The sequence below is a fragment of the Aptenodytes patagonicus genome, chromosome 2, assembly GCF_965638725.1.
Source record: "Aptenodytes patagonicus chromosome 2, bAptPat1.pri.cur, whole genome shotgun sequence".
In the NCBI taxonomy this organism is placed as follows: domain Eukaryota; kingdom Metazoa; phylum Chordata; class Aves; order Sphenisciformes; family Spheniscidae; genus Aptenodytes; species Aptenodytes patagonicus.
In genome coordinates this window covers 151,006,670-151,028,861 of record NC_134950.1, presented here as the reverse complement: position 1 = coordinate 151,028,861, position 22,192 = coordinate 151,006,670, and the positions used below count along the sequence as shown (strand labels likewise).

Genomic DNA, 22,192 nt, shown 5'->3' with positions numbered 1-22,192 from the left:
TGCTCTCCCATGTGTTGCAAAATCTGGATGTGTGTAGTGAATAAAGCAGGGGACATAGGAAGTAAGAGGAAGTTGTTATGGATAAGGTAGCTGAATCCATCCGTGGAGACATGGGTCCCAACTCTGTCTTTGCTACAGAGTTTTGTCTGTTGCTCAACAGTGATTTAAGATTTTGCAGATTTCCTCTTGTTTCTTTATGCTGAAATTGAGATCCCTAAGACTGATTTGCAGAAGTACTGGGTATTTGTACAAGTAACTTAAGTCCATAATTTGAACATATTCAAGTGTTAGGAATCTGAGAGTGAACACCCCGAGACCCCTGTATGTTTTTGGAAATCAAGTTTTTTTCACCTCAGTTTGCAGGTTGCCCTAGAAGTGCGGATAATGCCATTCCTACTTTCCAGGGTGCATTATGAAGATTGATTAATGACTGTGATGAGAGCTATAAAAAAGCTCCTGAGGAAACTAATATCCCTACCTAGATGGTAGGATTTGAATAGTCTAGTCAGAAAAAGGATACAACCACATATGGAACCATCTCTGCTGTGTACAGAATAAAGCAGGGGGCCTTGTGAAAGGGAAGTATATGAGTACCTGATTAAAGACAATATCCTAATGCATATCTGCAAGAGGGACAAAGCAGCCGTTCCCTAACTTATGAATGTTTGACTTTGCAGTCTTCTAAATACTCTTTTCATGCAGCATTTTTCTAACATGTAATTTATGTTTCAACCGGGGAAGAGACTGGTAGACGCATCATGAAGAGAGGCTGAAATGTGAAGCTGTGTATTAGAAGACCTCCAGATTTAGTTATAGCTATTTTTTGTGTGAAAATAAGTGCTTGCTTGATGCTGTGGTGGCACCTGTAGTTCTGTGGTTACTGCTCTGAGAATGAAATGACCAGGGAGAGTGATCTTTCCACAGTTGCAGTACGCGTGGAGGTGAGCCCACGGCACCCCCGGAGGAGGCAGCTGCTCAGGCACTGGGGAATTTTGTCCAGTTGCTGCCTGTCTCTGTTCGTGGATGAAGGCAGGCTTCTCCTTTAAGGGCTTAAAGCCTTTCACAAATGCTTTATTTACAGTAAAAAAGAATTGCTACATTGCTAGGGGCACATTGTGAAAAATGAAAACAACCCTGTTCTTCTGTATTTTCTATTCTGTAGGTAAAATACAAAAGAGACTTTGAAGAAAGCAAAGGAAGAGGGTTCAGTATTGTGACCGATACGCCCGAGTTACAAAGACTGAAAAGGACTCAGGAACAAATCAGTAATGTATGTGACTGCCACCTAAAGTGATTGTAGATGGAGAAATAGTGTGTCTAAGAACAGGCGTGTTTGTTGGTGTTTCTGATGAAGTCTGTGAGAGTGAAGAATCTGATTTTGGTGACCGATTTGTGTATGTCAGATTTTGAAGTGTGTGTAACTGTATACCACGGACTTGTGCAGCACATTGGCAATGTGTGTTCACCTCTCCAGCTTTCAGCAAGTATGCTCAAAGTATTTTCTATACTAAAAATGATTTGACACTTTTTGCTTTTTTAATAGATTTGCCAGCAAGTAGGAATACTTCTGTAACTTTTTATTTACATGTAAACTATATAAATTATATAAGCTATAAAGTTTTGTCTTTTTTTAGCAGGGGCTGTCAAAATTAGCATAAGTGGCAAGATGGAGTTTTCTAGAAGCAGATAAAATTTTGATACCGTCTTGCATACAACATGCAAGACAATGTTCTGCAAGATGAGAAAGGAATGGCAAATAGCAAAACTTAACCATGCGTTTCATTAGCTTAGAGCTTGAATGCAGAATGCTTTCAGGAGTGTGATTTTTAAAAATGGGACTTCTCCTGACTTATGTTTTCATTAGAAAGTTATTTATTTATGTTGTATTCCCTTGTAGCATGTTTAACTCACTGCATGATGGAATATTGGGTGATATGTAGTGCAAGTTATGATATGTATGAAATAGGTAAGAACTAGAGGGAGCTAGAAATGATACAGAATCAATACCATTAGCTTGTCCTCACTTCCCTTCTGATAGTTCTTCTGCTGTGAGAACTTGTCTCCATAGATTATTTTGTGAAATTTTTTTTTAATCATTCCTTGTAGTAATAAAATAACAGCATGGCGTCAGAGGCACCCAGTGTAAGTACAATCAGAAGAAAATGATGCAGTTTATTTACTTGAAAGAAAAAATTTTTTTCAGGTTGGGATGTTATTGGAAAAAAAAAGTCACCGAAAAATACTAGTTTTTCACAGCAATGGAGATGTACCATTCGTGCTGAAGCACAAAATCTAGTTGAGATTTTGATGTCCAGAGCTGGTCTTTGAGGTGAAAAATTGGGTCTCATTTCCTGGAGCCTTGGCCAGTGGGGAGGACAGTTAATTTAAGAGCCGTACAAATGCTCCTGTGCAAAGATAAGACGAGAACAAAAGCTCATATCTTATGTTAATGCTGGGGCTAACTGAAATTTCTGGTTTGTGAGAGAGAAAGATGTATTCTTCAGAGTGGCAAAAAGCATGACCATTAAGACTTCCATTTGGGATCTGGGAAGCTTCAGTGAGTCCCTGGTTTTAATCAGCTGTATTTTTTATTCAGACCAGGAACTTAAATTAGGTCCTCTCATGACCTACATAACTTCCTCGAGCAAGAGTGATTCTTTTGTGTGGGGTAGTTCTGGAATGCATCAAGGAGATGAAACGAGCAATGCTCTGATGACTACTTAATCCCTTGCATGGATCTGCTCTGTTAGGAGAGGTTGAGAGGAGTACCCTACAGCAGGCCTACGGTAACTCAGTTTTGGATATTGGCATGCCAAGAAATTTAATTAGATCTCCCAAGCCCAGTACCCTCAACATCAGAATGTAGAATAGTATGACACAGCTCACTTGCATACTCTTTCTTTCTCTCTTGTTCAAAGCATATTGGGTTTTCTGTTGTGGGAAAGGGGGAAAATAAAAACAAACAAGTAGTTTTGTGAAATGGGAAAGAGTTTTCTTCCCATCTCTGTTTTTGAGTGGGACAAGGGGGTTTCTTTTCTAGCAGAAGACCTTGTTGCACAATTTATGATACTGTCTAGCTCCTGAACCAAAGGTATCTACCTGCCTTTTCAGACCCAGAAATATCTTTTTAAATGTTAAGTGTTTTTCTTTTTTTTTCAGTTTTTTTTTTCTTGGTGGTTGGATGTACCACTCCTGTCTCTTCATTCCTAACCACCCAGTCTTAACAATATAGATTTGTTCCATCCAGTCTTAACAATACAGAGTTGTTCCATTCAGTCTTAACAATACAGTTGTTTTCTTTTCTTGATGTATGTAGCTGACAGAGATTCCAAGTCATGGACTCTATTAGAAATAATTAGTATTGAAGGGTAAAATGGAATTTTAAAATGTGCATGATAAAAGAAGTTGCATTTCATTTACACTTACACTAAAATAATAATTTGATTTATAGCATTATATCCTAGAAAGATAATTCTACATAGGCCACAACTTGAATCTAATTAGAAAACTCCTGTATTATAGCAATGCATTCCACACAGAGTAGTTTCTATATTTATCAGATAAACAGTATACATCATGGACTAAGGATCTAATTAAGGTTTCAAGACACTGAAAGGTAAGCACTTTAATAACTCTAAAAGAATTTTACTTTTCATGTATAGCAAAATGGAAGAATACTAATATACATATTTAATTTTCAGTCTTGTTTTGATTTCACCTTGAAGTATTAGAAACTTCTCAAAGAACCTATTTGAAACAAAACTGTAACAACTTCATTGAAGGGGTAAGTGAGCACAGTTACGTGCGTAGCTATTCTTGATGAAGATAAATAACAAAATAAAACTAATAATAATAGATGTTATTTAGCAGAAATCTTTGTAAAATATTGTCTTTTTGTCCCGATATTAAGTTTTGCAGCATACATGAATATTAGCACAGTGCTCTGACTTTTTAAAGAATCTCTTATGCTATCAATCTAAACCTTGCGAGAAAAAAAGATAGTGGGGGGAGTGGGAGGAGAGTGGGCTGATGGAGGGGGTTGGATTTCGGTTGCTATTTTGCCACCAGCAATCCTGTCTCTGAAGACTTAGACCAAACTCATGGAATTTATTTTGTGGCTCGATGGATGTATCAGGACCAGAATGGAGTTTCTTAGGAAAGAATGAAATTTACTCCAGTGTCTAATTTTTTTAGCATTAAAAGTCTAATTCTGCAGATGTACAACATGCTGGTTAGAAAGAATCACGAAGCCTCTACGGGACATTCAGGTTCAGCTGCCCCAAGCTACAACTGTTACAGCTTCTTAGCATTGAGTTGCGCCTTGAAAGGTGTAAACCACACATACCAGCATGCTAGTCTAGATTGATGTAGGGAAGGCTGCATAAACTAAGCAACTTTTTTTACTGATGAGTTTGCAGGATTTTTAGCACCCTTTGCGTGGCTGAGCAGGCATTTTAAAATTTAAATAAATTTTACGAATTAATATGTGTGAAAATGTTTATAAGTCTTATAAAAAGTATATATGTTTATAAGTATTATAAAAGTTTATTAGTATTTTTTCAATTATTCCAAATATAAAATTTCCATCACTTCTGCTGCAAATGTCACTGTTTCTTGGCATTTAATATGTAGTTAATACACACAAAATTTATACTGTTCACACAGAGAAATGTGTTAAATTTGTTAAAAGATCTTGCAGGGTTTTTGTCCATCTTGAAATTTGAGAGGATTTTCAATATGAATGCAGATGTTCTCAAAATGAAAAAAATACCATGTATTTTTATAAGTGATTTTGCCAATAAGCTAACTGTAAACTGATTTTACAAGGAAAAAGTTAAGGTGGCAAAAGGAACAGAATAATTAAAGAAGATGGCAAAAGTCTATTTATTGATCTATCATGACACGTGGCTAAATGAAGAAGTGGTAACTCAATCTAATAATATTTCCTTTGGGGAAATGGAACATTTTCAGCAGTTTGCAGCAATGAGCTGCAGCTTACTGCCACTGCACTTTTATGTCTAGATGTATAGCTTGAAGCATGTTTTATCCTGTGTGAAATAAGTTGCTCTTTCTTAAATCTGTTCCTGGTAAATGTCTGCAAAGTATAAAGCAAAACAGGTGTCCGTACAAATTGATGGAGTGAGAAGCTTTCATTAAGATAAAGGCCAGTGCTTGGATAGTAGAGGTTGCTGGCTCAGTTGTATGGCTGGAAGGGTGCATGGAAGCTTTCACAGTGGTTGCCCTCATTACATTGAGAGCCCGTGTAAGCATTTCTCACTTCCACATTCATGCTGTTATGAACTTAAGTCATGTGGGACCAAGAAGCAGCGCACATCTGTGCCCTTCTTCCCTTTGAGAGCTAGCAAAATGGAGTCATGCAGTTCATTTATATGTGACTCGTTTTCCAGGAGGTTTGGATTGTATATGAAAAGAAAACTATACCTTAAGGTAAAAAAAGAAAAATAAGAAAACACATTAAATTTGGCTTACAAAGCACATTTCCAAGGTATCCTATTTTGGTGAAGACCAAAGTTAGGAAGGAATCTAGAGTTAGTAGAGAAGGTCACTGAATCACCCCTGGGGGATGGGGGTGTCTTCCTTATATACCGGGAGTTGAACTCCTCACTGAAGTTAGTGAAGCCTGTATTGGATGCAGAGAGAGAGCATGAAATCCAGCTGATTTTGGAAAAGCTACAAATAAAGCCAACCAGACTTTTTTTTTTCTTAAAACATCCTGATTCCAAGAAGGAAATTAACAGCGCTTTTTTCTTATTTGTGTGAAAACAGTGTTTTAAACATTCATTGAATTATTACTTAAAATTGCACTTTCTTTAGATATAATTTTTGATTATATACAATAGAATTTTCTTACAAATGAAAATCTTGTAACATTCTCAAAAGCAGTGTATGTGGATTTGAATGACAAAGGCTACGTATTCATTGTCTTTAATGAAATATGGTGCATGTTTTTTTTTTTTAAGAATCAAGGGTCACATTCTACCTCCAGTTAAATTTATACAGCTCCAGGGGAAGCAGCGGAGGACAGGATTTCCCCCATAATTTGAATCAACTAAACAGCTGTTTTCTGGAGAAAGACACAAATGATAAGGAATTGGGTACTACCTCAGATGTGATATAAATATATCTTCATGTAGCAACTAAAGGAGGAAACAAACGACATTGCTACTGTACTTATGCACATCTGCACATCTGAAATTAAAAACTGTCCGTAACAGACATTGAGCCATGGCTCCGTATTTGGAAGCTATTGGCACAGTTGTTCAACCTGTTTACTTGCTCAAACATAAAATGGTCTCTTAAATTGCCAAAACAGATTGTAGAGAAAATTGGCAGGAGAAGATGTTGACAACAAGGCCTGGAGCTCCATTTGTAGGATTCACAGTGTAAAGCCTGCAGATACTCGTCTCTAAGGGCTTTTTTCCCTCCATTGAATTCAAGTGAAGAAGAATAGCATGAAAGGGAACAAGAAAAATTGACAGCAACATCAGTGTCTACATTTCACAAAACCAACCATGGCACATCAACGAAGAGACTGGGTAAGCATGTTAAATCGCAAACAAAAAGAGCTTATATTGTTCTAGGCAACACTGGGATTTTCACTGCTTCTGAAGTGATTCACACTTTATCTGACTGTCTTTATATTCCTAAGCATGATTTTTTGTTGTTGTTGTTTCACTTGGAAAATATGCATTTAATCGTATATGACAACTGTGTCTACTAACATAGACAGAATAGCACTTGCTGACCAGTGTATGAAGTGCTGCATGCTCGTAGTAGGCGTGGAAGGCTTGGTGCGCCATGGTACCGATTGCCTTTTGCTCCTGTTGGTTCCTCTGACAGTTTAACAAGAACTGCAACTCCAAGAGCTATTCATTATTTGATATGCTGTAGGCTTAATTCCACACAACTGCATTTCAAATATGCTGCATAAAACTCATGTGATTAAGCATCTACCAGTTGCGTTCGACAACATTTTTTTTCTGGCTGGAAGCTAGGAGGTTGAATATATCATTCCCATTGCTAATACACGTGTATCTCTGCAAGAAGGTGGAGTTCCTACTGTGCTTCTGTGCAGTGAACATACATGCATAGAGTCATGTCCAACCTTGTCCCTTTTCTGGATTTATCTTCTAATCTTGCTTTGCATAGATACATACAAGTGAAAATTCTGAGAAGTCCCAGGTCCTTTGGCTTTCTGATATTTCTGTGTTGAAGTTTTTTGACTTCTCATTTTAAGTAAGTAGAAATAATTCTGCCTTTAAATGTTGAGTCCTAATAAATGCTTTAGAAATGACTTAGCAAAAGAATCACATTAATTTTCAATGACTGTGAGTATTTTTTGCAGATTTTTATATAGCTTTCATATACTGTACAGCTTTCAGAAATTTGTAAAATGACTGAACACGTGCTTAAGAAATGATGAGTCCAAGGAAATGTAAGTAATATTTTAGATAGAACTTGGGCTAAGTAAGCAACTGGAAACCTTTGAGAATGCATTTCAAACCTCAATGTGTATTCTACTTAAAAAAAAAAATCTTTCTTTAATGATCATTATCAATGTATTATGCAAAGTTAGAAAAAGACAGTGTTAAATTAGCCCCTATGTATATGAATTCTTTACCTACACTTTCAGTAAAAAGTCTTAAATTATTTAATGCTGCTTTGTCCACTTCTTCCTGCTTTGATCCCTGTGTAGAACAATAGTCATCAAGCATTCAGCTTTGTAATATTTTTTTTGATTTACTGTTTATTTACTGTATGGTATGATATTCCACACACCATAAAATGTTGTAAAAACAACCTGTAACAACTTTGTGGAGTTTGCCTCAAAGCTCCTTTCTCACTTCTTTAACTGTATTGAATTGTTTTCAGAGTTGTCTAAGAAATGGGGAGGTATTGGAATCCCCTTTTATGCAGTCCTTATTTACATGAAGAACTAGAGCACAGGGATTAAAGTATTCATGCTAATCCAGTAAGTGGCACCTAGAGTAAACCATTGTCTTCTGTGTCAGGCTTCCATTAGAGGTAGAGGGAGGCACAACCTTTGCTAGGGAATTTTACAGCTGTTTGTTGGGGAGGAATAGACCACTGAGAATCCAGAGCAGTGTGTTCGTGATTCAGCAGGGGTGGTGCTGACTGCTTTTTCTGTCCCCATAACTTTTTCAGATTCTCTTTGTTGGTCTCCCTTTCTTAATCCTTGTGATATACATGACAATAGCTCCCAACATGTGGGAAGAAGTGGTATTTTTAGACCCCAAAATGCCAAGTTGAAGGATACTTTTTGGAATGTCAGATACTCATTACAATTGTATGAATCTGTCAGTATGGGTGGAATTGAATAATTTAGTTGACTTTAATTACTGGAAAAGTTCTACTGAGCAGGTCGACTTTCAATTTGCAGCACTGTATAACTCAGTCACATTAGGTCATATTCCTTGGGGGTAGTAAAACAGATATCCCTAGCATGGTGACATTCTTTACCTGCTGAAGATCAGCTTCCTGGTCCAGAGCAGGAAAAGCATTAGAGTCTATCAGTGACATTGTTATAGTACTACTTATTTTGTAACACAGGTGGAAAGATGCATAGCTCTTCACCAGAAAGAACGGAAGCATTTTACCATTGAGAAGCTGGAAAACAAACCCCTGCCCAAGAGAGGCAACTGCATTTCAAAAAACTGTTAGCATTAAAAATAGGGATTTATAATGGGTGTTAGTGAGTTGTTTGACCTATTATATCTCAGCCTGCCCATAATAGCATTAGATGTGTAAATTCAGATAGGCATTTGGATAAGTCCATTGAAACACTAATCCCAAATCTATACTGAAGTTCTGGTAAGCTTCTAATGTGTGAGAGAAACACCACATCAGCAAATTGTATAAAATGGAAGTCCTTGTCTGTCAGACACAAGTCTATTTGGACTTGAATGGCACATGACCTTGGTACAATTTCTGCTTGGGGAAGGCTCCCTTTCAGCAGCCCCACAGTGAGGATGGATAAGTGACCTCAAAAGAACCCTCACAAATGTGAAGCTGAAACTGTCCTCAGAGATGTAGGGGGAAATATTTTAGGTTAAGTGGATCTCTGGTAGTCAAAGCAAGCAGATGTGACGCCTACATAGCTGCCTCTTAAATGGTCTTATTCCATCTGGCTTTATTCTATAGGCTTGGTTAGAAAAAACCCTTTTCTCTCCTTTTTTAGCAAATATGATATGTATATTATTGTGATTTATTATGTTCTTTCTAGGATTTCAGAAGTCTTTTTTATAAGTTTATAGAAGAAATTGCTTATTTTCTTCTATATCACTACTTTCATATGAAATTAGTTGATTACAAAAGTTATAGAGCCTTTATGATGTTAAAATACATCTCAAAGTTTCAAAAAGTTTTCAGTGAAGTTCCACAGGGAATAGTATAGTCTTTCTGATTCTAATTTAAATAAATAAATTTGACAGGATGACTGTAACCTTGCTCACTATATTGACAAAATAAAATGAGTTGTGTGGTGGAAGTAAAACAAGCCATCCAGAAAAATCCCCAAAGGTATGGATTTACTGCATTGTGTAAGTGGGTCAACTCATGCGTGAGAAATGAATGCTAACTGTAAACTGGTTGCAAAACTGTAGACTTTAAGTAGAATTGAATCAAGTGATAACATTTTGATAAATATTTTGATAGAGATGTCCTATCATGCTTCTCTTTAGAAAACAGCAACCAAGCTGAGCGTTACAGAGGAATAATTAAAACTTGTATTTGTGATACATTAGGACAGTGTCATTCAACTCCAAAATGAAAGGCATTTTATTCATTTATGTCACTAGCACTGGTAAATTTCAAGTTGAACCTGTATTTGGTTAAACCTGTATTTGGGTTGATTGCTTTACATGAGATACACTTTAATTCGGTAAAGAATGCTCTATTTCTTGATGATCAAAACATTCAGTCCAGTCTAGAAAAATACCTCTTGGTTTTTTTCTGGTTAAAATAATAATAAAATAGAAATATCTAGTTAGGAGATATGAAAGAAAAAGATAGAAATTTGTCTTACTTGTTTCATCTTCTATTTGTGATATTCATATTGCAAGGCAAGGCTTATATGAAAGGCATCAGTAATTTAAGAAACTACTACATAATCTTCAAATATGTAACATAACATTTAATGGACTTCATTTTTAATCCACAGTAATCACCACATCTTGTCAACAGATGCATGTGTTACAGATACAGAAGTAAACCTCTAGGTCAATATGTACTTGTTTAAAACTCTGAACATCCTAATTGGAGGCTAAAACAGCTATGTAAATGTGAGCAATAAATTGTCAGTTATGGTACTTTCACATTTTGCTGCAGTATTGACTGTATTGCACATGTCTCTCTCTACTGTAGTTTATGGGATGAAAAATTCCAAGCTGTAATGAAGACAACTATAGAAAGTGTTTTGTGACAACTATTGTAAGCACTAGTCTGTCATCTGACTAAAGGACTTGAGTCTCTAAACACTAGTGACTTCAAGACTTAACCGACTTGGAAGGTTTCTGGTGTTGAAATATATGGCTTTTTCCGTTGTGCTACTAAGCAACTAAATCATGACAAAACCCCAACAACTTCTTTCTCCTGTGTCACTTGAATATATTTAAGCAATATCAAAATCACTCATTATTTTTAATGAGTACATATTTTTGAAGCCAGTGTTTTTTACATGTAGTAAAAAGAGAATGAAAATAAAAACTCTTCATAGTAGCTCAACCTGGGAACTAATTAAAATGAAGCTTTTAGAATGAGAAAAAATTAATTAGCCAAAAAGTTGAGAACCAGGAGTTAGCACCTCCAGAGATCCTTGAGTGTTAAATGCTTGCAAGGAAAAGATAATTTCTAATTTCCTTGTTTTTCTATATTGTCCATTACCCGCTTATCATTTCAGCTTTTAATTCTGTCTTATCTGATGCTTTTGTATTGTGCATCAGTTGCTAGGGCAGCATCTTAAGCAGTAAACCTCCTGCTGAAGAACAAGATGCTCTGCTTCTTCTAAAGCTAATACCATCTTTAATCTTGATCCCTAGGGATTTGAATGTCTCACCCCTATGATGCTCACAGATTTCATTGACCTTGACAGCAGGGGTATCTGGTCCTCTGTGACACTCAGTTATTTTTTTTGCATGTTAACACATATGTCTGTGATTTCCTTAGCCTGTCAGTAGATACATTAGTTGTTACAAAGCCAGCACTGTAGTAAGTGTAATGATTAAACTTTTTAACCATCCTAACACAAGAGGGGAAGTAGCAAAAGTTTGCATATGACGTTTCTGCTTGTGTCTACAAAGATCTTGGAGGATAAGAGTTTACTTTTCCAAAAAGCAGATTGGAGTGACACAAGTATTGCTTTCTAACCCTTTCTGATCTCGGTATTATTCAAATAATGATTTAGTTACAGAAATGTTTGTGTACTTTTTGGAAAGGTTCTTTCTCTGGCTCACACCAACATAGTCTCGCTGTTAGCAACCACAATATTTTAATGGAAAACTGAAGAGGTGGTTTTTTTTTTTCAGATCTGCCTTGAGTTAATTTCTTTCTCTCCTGTCTTTTCTCAGTTGGTAAGTTAGTGACCCTGTTCAGTCCTTCAGAAAGATGAGGTAGAAAGGGGCAGATACTGAATATTTCACTAAGCAAGCCACAGGCAGCAAATAGAGGGAGTCTGAACCTCAGTCCCTGTAGTGACTAAACACTGGACTTTGGGAAAATCTAGTCTGAGGAAAATGTCGTTTGAGAGGTGGTTGTTTTGAACTTCAAGGTTGGTTGTTTTCAGCCTTTCTGAGCTTCACTCCTGCTGTGCCCCTGCTTTGTATCAGCTTCCCCCTTTCTTCACTAGGGAATGATGGTGTAAAGCGAACCCCTACCCAGTTTGGCCAGTCCAGCCCTTTTCCAGCCTTTAGAAGAGAAATATACTCCAGAGTGTGTGACTTACGTTGCCAGGGTTAACTGATTTTTTTTATAGGGTTTGGCATAGTAGGGTAGCTCTTTCCAGTTTCCAGAATAGTGAGTGGGTAGGCAGCTGAGGAGGATAGTGTGGCTGGTGTGGTTTTCGGCACAGCAGAGGTGGTCTTTGGGGGAAAAGGGAAGGATTAGATTACGGGGAAGCTGTGGCAAGACCCAGAGTCTGCATCAGGGCAAGGTCTGGGTGTCTTCGGGCTGTGCCTCAGCATACCAATACTGAGCAGGGATCCTTCTCCCTCCTCTTCTCAGCTAGTGGGACAAAGACACTTTGTCACCTTTTATCTTGAATGATATTGCCTACCATTTTGTTGCAGAGCTGAAGCCACTCAGTAGTGCTGCTCCCTCAGGCACCACGGATGGGAAATGAAGGATTCAGAGGATCTGGGAAGGTGCCTCCATCTCATCTCTCATATTTTCTTGCCTGCTCAGCAGGGAGACCTGCTCTGGTGTGGGCTGGGCTGCCCTTGGCTGCAGTGTTGTGAGCACAATGGAAATGGCCAAAGGTTTTCTTTGCCTGTGCCAGGAGAACTGTAGATATGACCAGGGCAAGGGCAGCAGGCGTGGAATGAGGTCACTTATTTGGCATTGCCTTTTGTTTAGCATTCCTTTCTGTGCAGTGCATGTTTCTGGCTGAGATAATAGCTCGCATGCTGTCTTGAATTGAGAAGTTCAGTTAGAAGTCAGGTTCCTTTTCAACAGAAATGAACTGGATGAAAGGCTCAAAAAAGCTTGGTGGTGATAGAAAATTGAGCAGAATTATCAATGAAGGTGATGTCAAAATGTTATAGAAGGCTCTGACAGTGTTGAGGAATTGGAGATTAAATGGTCAGCCTATATTGAAAATGGGTAGAAAAGATACTGATAAGACACAAAGGCGGACTGAGCTTTCAGTATGAAAAAAAAAGACCAAGCGGAATAAGTCTATAAAGTTACAGGTAGCATAGAGCTGGAAAAGTGAATGTGATTCTGTACTGTTTCTTATAAGGCAAGAACTAAGACCAGGGAGTGTAGCTGTCAGGCGTCCTATTCAAAAGAAAAACTGATATGTGGCATATAATCAAACTGTGAAACTCATTAATATAGGAGACAGTGAAGTCTAGAAGTATAAAATACATTAAAAGAAGGATTAGACAAGCTTGTGAAAGTTAAATCCATCAGGAAATATTAACTGTTGTGACCCAAATCCAGTGATAGGGTCAGGAAGGTTCTGGTACGCTGATAGCAGGAAACTGGAAGGATCTTAGCAAGGGGAAGACTGTGTTTCATAGGTACCTTCCCTAAGCATGCATTACTGAGCAGTGACAGAGCCATGATGGTGTCATCAGTGAGACTAATGAGTCCATCAGTGAGCTTAGTACCTTCTGCCTTCTCTAGCCGCAGCTGTGGCTCAGCCCTACCAAGCAGTGATCAACCCATTGCTTCCTTGGTTATACATAGCTGGGTTGAATTTACAGAGTTACAGTTAAAAAGGATTATTAATTATGCACCTGACCCTAGACCCTCTCTGGTATCAACAGGCTTCATTCATGACATCTGATTGTCTTCCTGGCCTTTCTGTTACAAACCAGAAAGCCTTTCTGAGCCTTGAATGGCAAATTTTTGAAGAGGTGGCTGATGTGCAAAGGTAACTGGGATGTGACAGATATTCCTTACGTACATGCAAGTGTTCTTGCATTGCCATGGCAATTGACAGACCAGGTATTAGTCAAGAGTAAGATGGTTTTGGCCCCACTAGCATTTTAGTGGTTTTCAAGTGAATCTCCTGATCATCCTACCATGCTTTCCTGGCATTGCAGGACTGTCTTAGAGCATACAAAGTGGATTCATTCCAGCTGAAACTGAATGATGCACTCCATCCACCAAAGCGTATCCAGTCCATTGGACCAGAGTAGAGCTAGACCATAGCTGCTCTCCCCTGCTGTAAGATATGAACTTTATGTCCTCAGAACTGTTTCATTCTAGAGATCTGTTCCTATTGTGCTGCAGTACTTGCTAATGGAAACATTGCTTATGTTATCCTGCTTAGGAACCAGTCGTCGCTTCGATGTTGCATTCCTGTGAGACCAGACAGTGATACTAACTACAACTGCAGGCTTTAAAATTCAGAAAGTGGAAGGGTGGAAATAGTGGGTGCTGAAAATCAGATTGTTGCGTGACCTCTGTTTGCCCTGTCAAGGGGTCACTGAGACCTGTCTGGTGTGTGCACTAAACTTGTAATTTATGTTTGTGGAGGATGTCAGAAGGAAGATTCATGTCTGGATGTGCAGGTCCTCCATTAGGACTTAGAAAGACATGGATTGATTAGGCGGTTATTGCCACATGCAAAATTAGCCTGGTCAGAGACCCCTAACAGGGAAGCTTAGTGCATAACCAGTGAGCCAGGCTGCAACTGATAGAGCCTCAAAATGTTAATGGAGGTAACTAAGATAACTTTGGGAGTTATTGCATCTGATATGCTGGGCCTGAACTTTGCAGATGACATACTGCGTCTGTCAGATGTGGGAATTGACTTTTGCCATGATTTTTGCGTCTGGATCAGCAGAAGATAGGCACACAGTCCCTGGGTGTGTATGTATGTGTGATACAGGAGGGAAGGCAGGTAGCCAGAAATGTAGCCGTGCTGGTTGCTGTTGCTTTGGGAGCAGTGTATAAATGTATGCCAGATGTATAAATGAGACTTGGAAATTGAGTATATCCCACAGGTATAAATGAGACTTAGGAGTTAGCTGGTAGGCTTGTGTCTGTAGGAAAAGATATTCCTATGGTCCAGAACAGCTTGAGGAACTTGGGCAATCCAAGGAAACCTGCTCCATGTTAGCAATTTGTTTATATTTTGCAACACGACCTTTTCTGACACCAACTCCAAATAAAATGAGAGCGTTGAGACCTGAGGCACACAGTCCTTCTCTGTTAAACTAATAAAGCTGGCTGTTAAAATGTATCCTGTGGATCTGGCATTCATTCACCTGTGTATCCTGCTCCATGTTTGGTTTCTGTTCTGAGATGCGTACTGCACAGAAACGGGTCCATTTGCTCAGTCCTGTTTCTTACTGGTTTTCAAGGACTGGCTGGACAGAAGAGGGGAGTTTCAGGAAGCGTTTCCTGTTGAATGAGCACTTTGACTCACTCCAGTTAGGAACATTGCGTTGTAAGGACCACTGAATCAGGTCCTCAGCTGTCAACAGCACTTCCTCACAGAAATCTTGTCATGCATGTTTTGAGCCTGATGTTGAAAGCTTTGAGATTTTTGGCCTTCAGTGTCTAACCAGGTGTTACCGTAGGTGTTTCTTGTTTGTCAGACAATTTCTCTTAAACATGATTGAATGCATGGATCAACCATCGCTGGTTTGTACTAAGACAGGGCAATACAGCTCATTACACCTGGATTTGGGAGGTCTGCTCTTTATTCCTAATCTTGCTGATGGCATTCTTTGTTGCCTCTGGCAAGCTACATCACTTCTGTTTCCCTTTCTACAAAATGGGGATAATGGTGCTGAGGGTCTTTGGAAAACTATTTAAAGTTACAATGAAAATGATAGAACAGCTGAATGGTATGGTTGCTGGTTGTTATTACTTACGTGTGCAAATTTTGTTAGTGGTAACTTGGGAACATAGGAAACAGTACAAGAGGGGTTGTCTTGAGTCATCAGCTCTAGTCCTCTTTCTTGCAGAGAAGCATGTCATACAAACTTTTCAAAAAACATGTCAAACTCCACATACATCTAATCAGGGCTTTAACCCATTCTTTTTGAAGATTGTTTCATAACTTCACCTGCTGGAGGTTAAAAGCTTCATCTAATTTCCACAATAAATTTCTTCATGGCAGGGCTATGTCTATTTGTGTGCGAGCATTGTCTTTTTGTTTGCATGGCACTTCTTCCTCTGTTATATGTTTAGAGAGAGATGTCATTCTCAGGCTTTTGTTATATGATGCTGAACAAGTAAGTAGTTATCATGTGCCTGTGCAAAAGTCTCACTATTCCACAAAGTCATGCCTCTACCTGTTCTGACGGGAACTCACTTCTTTTGAGTACAGAGGACGAGAGTGTTTTTCACGCTATTGTAAGTGAGATTTTAAAAATACCTTGCCTGATTAATTTCTGGATTATATTTACTTTTCTTGAGGGCCATTTTGGTGGCCTGCAGTCACTGTGTGATTGATTCAGATATGCAAGTCCACCTCTTTCCAACTATCAAACTTATAACTTGCAGCAGAAATTCTCTGAAAAGCATATTTTTGCATTAATATTAAATTCCATCCTATTACTCCAGACCTCAAACCCGATCAGTTTTTCATAGAGAATCTTCTTTACAGCGAGATTAACAGATTAACGAGCCATACCTCGTTAATAAAATTATTTAATAAAATTAATGCCAATAAGGCCCTTAAGATAGTTCCTCGGGAATCTTTCAGCCTTTCAGCGTCATTCTGCTATCAGCCCAGCTTGTTGAATTATTTGTGCAATCAGCTGATCTCCTACGTGTCTCTGAATTTACCATTCTTAGATCAGTCTCCATATTTTCTAACCTGATACATAAACCTTATTCTTTTTTACTTCTTCTCTGTGCTTGCCATGCCTGATTTGATAGATTCCTAATAGTCCTTATAACGAGATTTGTGATTTCAGTGCCAGGGATTTATTCACTGCTCTTGGTTAGTTATTTCCAGATCCTTTCAATTTGGGCACATAAAAATCTGCATTTTAATTCCATTTCCTGTTTGGTAATTTCCTTTGCAAACTCCATTAGCTATTTTTTTTTCCATTATTTGTGTCGGCCGTCCCCAGTATCATCTTTCTTACTGAAAACTGATGAAAAACATATTTCTGAATTGACTGAATTCTTTCTGTCTTCTGTCTGAAGAACAGCTGCTTTTTTATTTTCTTTTTTTTTTGCATAATTAGGGGAGTTTTCATTTCTTGCTTTCATATACTTATAAAATCTAACTCTATTTTGTAACACTAACCTTGTCCCTTCGCTTTCTAGTCTCCAAGATGCGTTTTTTAACTTTTCTTTTTATTTTTTTTCTAGTCTCTTTTGTTATTCCCAATATCTTTTTTGAAATGGATATTTATGATGGATACGGAGGCTTTCTTTTGAGATTTTTCCTTTACTTTGGATGGAGGTTCTAGAAAAAAATATTTTTAATGTCTGAAAAGAAATTCTGAAGCTCTTCTAAATTCAGGTCAATAGGCTTATCCTTTCAGCAGATTTTACTATCCAGTTTGCTTAATTTCTCATACTGTATTCCATTGGAAATGGAAGCAAATGCAATAGTAATATGCTTTTGTTTTTCCTTCCAGTTAATTTAATCTGAACACACTGGTAGTTATTCAGTACTTTGTTACTTTCTTGACCAGCTCTTCTTTCTCAAAATTGTCCTAAATTAAGCCAAAAGAGTATTTTCTCTTTGCAGTGTGAAAAAAAATGTTACATGTAAAATCTCTCTACCACTCTTACTATCTTTACTATTATTAGCATTTGTTCTCTAGGCTGTATTTTGATAATTAAAGTTTGCTTTTAGGATTCCATTCTTAGACCCGCATACCTCCAGTAATAGGAAAGATATTTCATAAATGCAGTGGTCTAATCTTGCCCGTTTGTCGTCTTTGAATTTTATTCCTGAAAGCTAATCAACGTCTGCTTTCCCAAGTAATTTGCCAGGGTATTGATATATAACAGTGCTTGACAGTTATGTGAGCATGTCCATGTAATGTTATAGATGGACTGGCAGAGTTGGAAGCTCAGTGGAACTGATTTCTGTGATAAAAGTCTTTACATTTGGCTGTAGCTTTAATGTATTCCACCCTCATAAAACTTTCTTTACTCTCATCTTTCCACTCTGCTCAATACCAATGTGACTGATGGGTCTTTTAAATAGTGAGCTTTTCATTCCTCTCTCTAGCAGGCCTGTTCCCACCAACTTTTCTACCAGCACCACTGGATCAGAACAAACTTCTCCATCATTGCCTTCTGCAAAAGAAATGGACAGTTTTTAGCCCTTTTTATTGGCTTACTTCCATTGCTGTCTCTTAGTGTGCTCATGCAGCACAGCCTACTGAGAAATCCTTCTGTCTCTTCCTGTTGTTATCCTTTCTTCCCCTACCTCTCATCACCCTTGGTTGCCTACCTTCGTAGCAGACAGCAGGAGAAATGCTGAGTTAACCCAACCAACTGCTGGTAGGGAAATCTGTAAAGCAAGTATGGCGAAGGGGTGGAGAGGAAAGCAAAATGCGAAATACTAGTGTGTTTTGCTTCAGCCGGTGCTAAATTCCACAGGAAACAATGGACAGATTTTGAAATCGTCATAACCGTGGAGTCCAGAATGCACGGACAGAGATTAACCAGTAATTCACAATTTTTGCAGGGTCTCTGCACGCTCAGGCTTCATTTTTAAACAGTTTTTCAGGTTCCCAGAAAAGCTAAAAAATCTTTTATTTGTTTTTGTTTTTAGATTAAACCTGTGATTTTCGGAGAACAGTTCATGGGCAAGAAGTGAACTCCAGTAGATTCCAGGGTTTGATGTGGAATTTAGGAATGCATAATGCTCTATGATCTCTATGTATGGTACATCCACCTGTTTCCAAGAGGCATTTAAAGTTGTTACTTTGACCCATAAAGTCCTAAATATCTTGGGAACTACCACCTCCTTCACAGGTTTATAATGTTAGTTTGAGCAAGAGATGACTTACTCCAGAGTTGTGCTAGAAAACTTCTGTCAGGTTTTCTTTGGTAGAGTCACAAAATCACACCTAGGACAGCGGCAAATGATATTTGCAGAGTAGTTCACATTCCCCAAAGGAAAAAGATTATTCAGCAGAAGCGCTTTTCCTGATGTGAGTATATCTGCAGTAGGATTTTGCTGGAATTAAAATGCTGTAAAATATCACAATTAACATTTTTAGATTAAGATGACACCCAGATGATATTTTTCTTTGTTTAGAAGGAAGAGTATCCAGCCAGGCTACTCCACTTTCATTTCTGTATTCCTGATTCAAATTTCTGGAATTTAGGCATGCTGTAAAACTTGTTGTACTAAGTGTAAATTTGGGGAGCTTAGCTTCTTGTGATTGGAGTATAAATGTGCTGAAATAGGAAAACAGTTTTTCAGGAATGGAAACAAGGGAAGTTCAGCTACTTGTTGACTCTCTGTTGATCTGTTTTAATTTTCTCTGATTTTGATTGCATTTGTGATGATTTTTCAGTGAGCTTAAAGATATTAAAGATACTTTTTCAGAGATGTTTGTGCTAAAAAGACCCAACGGAGTTCAACAGTATCGTTTCCTTTCCCATTCTGCAAGGTGGACCGATAAGGATTTTAAAGTAAGTTAAATGCATACTTTTTTTTTTTTTAACTTTAGTGACAGGCATATGTTTTAGGCACTGCAGAATTTCCATGGCGGTGTAGTGGATTTCCTAAATAATGACAGACATGTTGGAAATCTAGGAGAATATAGAAAACACCAATGGAAAACTTTTATCACAAGGAGTTACGGTCCTTTACTTGATATAAAAAAGAAAGATTATTGAGAAAAAAAGATCATATGGGAATACAGGCTTTGAGAAATTCCTTGCCTGTTGGTTTCATACAGCTTTTTGTAAAGTTCAGGTAATTTTTTTTCCTTCCTTGATGTGAATATGTGAAGCAGTATAAAAATTAAAATTGATAGACCTTGTTAAAATTCTTACTATCATTATTGATAATTGTACTAATGGCCATATAGCTATAGATGTGGACGTAGTTCTTGCGTTTGACCCATTGCAATAAGAGCTTCTTGGTTACTTTTTACTTCGAAAGACTGAAATTTCACAAATGCTTTTCATAGAATCATTAAGGTTGGAAAAGACCTCTAAGATCATCGAGTCCAACCATCGACCCAATACCACCATGCCCACTAAACCATGTCCCTAAGCACCTCATCTACACGTCTTTTAAATACCTCCAGGGATGGGGACTCAACCACTCCCCTGGGCAGCCTGTTCCAATGTTTAACCACTCTTCAGTAAAGAAATTTTTCCTCACGTCCAATCTAAACCTCCCCTGGTGCAACTTGAGGCCGTTTCCTCTCGTCCTATCGCTAGTTACTTGGGAGAAGAGACCAACACCCACCTCGCTACAACCTCCTTTCAGGTAGCTGTAGAGAGCGATGAGGTCTCCCCTCAGCCTCCTTTTCTCCAGGCTAAACAACCCCAGTTCCCTCAGCCGCTCCTCATCAGACTTGTTCTCCAGACCCCTCACCAGCCTCGTTGCCCTTCTCTGGGCAGGCTCCAGCACCTTGAACATACTTTTGCTGCAACGTAGAGCCTTCCAAAGTTATTCATAACAGAAACAAAGACAATCCTTTTTCTGTGCTCGGAATATGTGATAGTCTATTGTGTGGGGCACTCATTTCAGATGTAGGTTGCTACGTCTCTGTGCTGCCTATGTATCTCTGCCATTGGAAAAGTTTCATTTTGCAGACCTATTTTTCATAAAAAGTTGGAGGAGGCAGGAAAGAAGAGGAAGGGAAAGAGAGAGAAATCAGAATAGTTAACACACAGTTGTTGCTTTGAGCCAAAGCAGAATTCATATCTGAGTCCCTATTTTGCCTGAAAAACTTGAGCACGCGTCTTGCACCTGTGTATGTGATGCCTTAAATCAATTTTATACAGAATTTTATGAAAATCACATGAAAGCTCTCAATTTTAGAGGAAAGTAGTGTGCTGATCATCCTTTTCAGTCCTACTGGATAAACAGTTAAATTATTGTGGATTCATAAACAGAATGAATGGTTGGCAGAGACACTCGGATTTGAAATATCAGCTGTAACTTTACATGCTGCATTTGTCCATGCAAACCAAGGAGGCTCCAGGTTTAATGTGTGAAGGACCATAGCTCAAGATCTCCCAGTCTCCCATATCTTTTACTGCTGAGATCTGGTATTTGGCTATTCTACCAGACTGGAGTCTTCCCCCTCCTTCCCTTTGTCTGTCTCCAACTCCACCAAGAAAACTGAAGCTGAGCTTCTGTGTGTCTCCCATTCTGCTGATGCCCAGCATAAGACAAGAAGTCTAGATGGTCACAACCAGTTTGCCCTCACAGCAAAGTTCCTTTTTGTCCTCTTAACTCTATCCAAACCATGGATGGGTTGTAGAGTGATTTCTTCTCTGGAGGCAAGTGGTGTAACTTCCAGGTGAGACCTGAATTACAGACATCTTTGGCCAGTTTTGCCAGTGGGGTGTACTGACGTGCCTCTGACTGTCCTGCCTTCCTTTTTCACCTGGGACAGACCTCTGCCAGCTCAGTGGTTGGTGGCATTCTCCTCAGACTCTCTGGTAACGTCTCACTGGGGTGGAGTGTGTTTTTCAGGATGGGATTCATCTCATGTTAGCTTGTTATTTTCATTGCAAAAATGCCAGGAAATGTAGAGGCACAACTGCATTCTCATATTGGTTTACTGAAACAATAAATCTGCATACTTGTTCTAAAGACTTTTAGTTATCAGGGTACAGGAGGCCAAACCTCTTGGCAGATCTGTGTGGCCAGCTCCAAATGCCGTGCCAGCAGATTGTTGCATCAAGGGAAATCCCTTAGCCTGTGTGCAAGCCTGAAAATGAGGGGACATCCTGCTACTCTTTTTGGTCTGATTTTGTCACGTGTGCTTCACTGCTAATCTGGGTCTATATTGTTTCATCTTCTGTGTTCATTTTAAAAACCATTTTTTAGCGTCATATTAGGATTATGCTTCAGCAAACCAGTAGTAGTTTAAGTCTGGGTGCATGTGCTTAGTGCTCTAGGTATGATTTAGGACAGTTTTCCTAAAGTGAGCTATAGAATATTATTAACATTTTCAGATTTTTCAGAAGTTTTCTTGCACTGACACATAAGGCCTGTTGAATTTATGTGATACTAAAGCAGTATCAAACCTGATGATAGAAAACATGGTTCATTTTATTCAAATGCAGTCATGCAACCCTCAGTTGTCTACAAGCAGACATATTTTTAATTGCTAAGCAAAGTTTATTTATGTTAGAGTCATTGCTCCAAATGACCTTGGCAATTTACAGTCCCCTGTAGCTAATAGCTTTCTGAATGCAAACAGTGAAGCCTGAACTCTGTAGGTGAATAAAGTAATGCTTTGCTGTGTGTTGAGAGGAATTTTCAAGTATGCTTTTTGTATAGTTTAATAACAGCGCTGTACTA

General features: G+C 38.4%; 1 protein-coding gene and 1 long non-coding RNA gene across 4 annotated transcripts in view; both read left to right on the top strand.

Moving 5' to 3' along the window:
- NEBL (nebulette) overlaps positions 1–22,192 on the top strand; it is a 269,878-nt gene that overhangs the window by 119,156 nt on the left and 128,530 nt on the right. For all 3 annotated transcript variants that reach the window (XM_076331669.1, XM_076331666.1, XM_076331668.1), the window contains exon 4: positions 1,163–1,270. In XM_076331669.1, the coding sequence (XP_076187784.1) occupies positions 1,163–1,270 (108 nt within the window). The remainder of the gene's footprint in view (positions 1–1,162; positions 1,271–22,192) is intronic.
- On the top strand, positions 3,491–6,555 carry LOC143157126 (uncharacterized). The gene is made up of 3 exons (XR_012994735.1): positions 3,491–3,616; positions 3,702–3,784; positions 6,460–6,555. It is a non-coding gene; the product is annotated as an uncharacterized LOC143157126 (long non-coding RNA).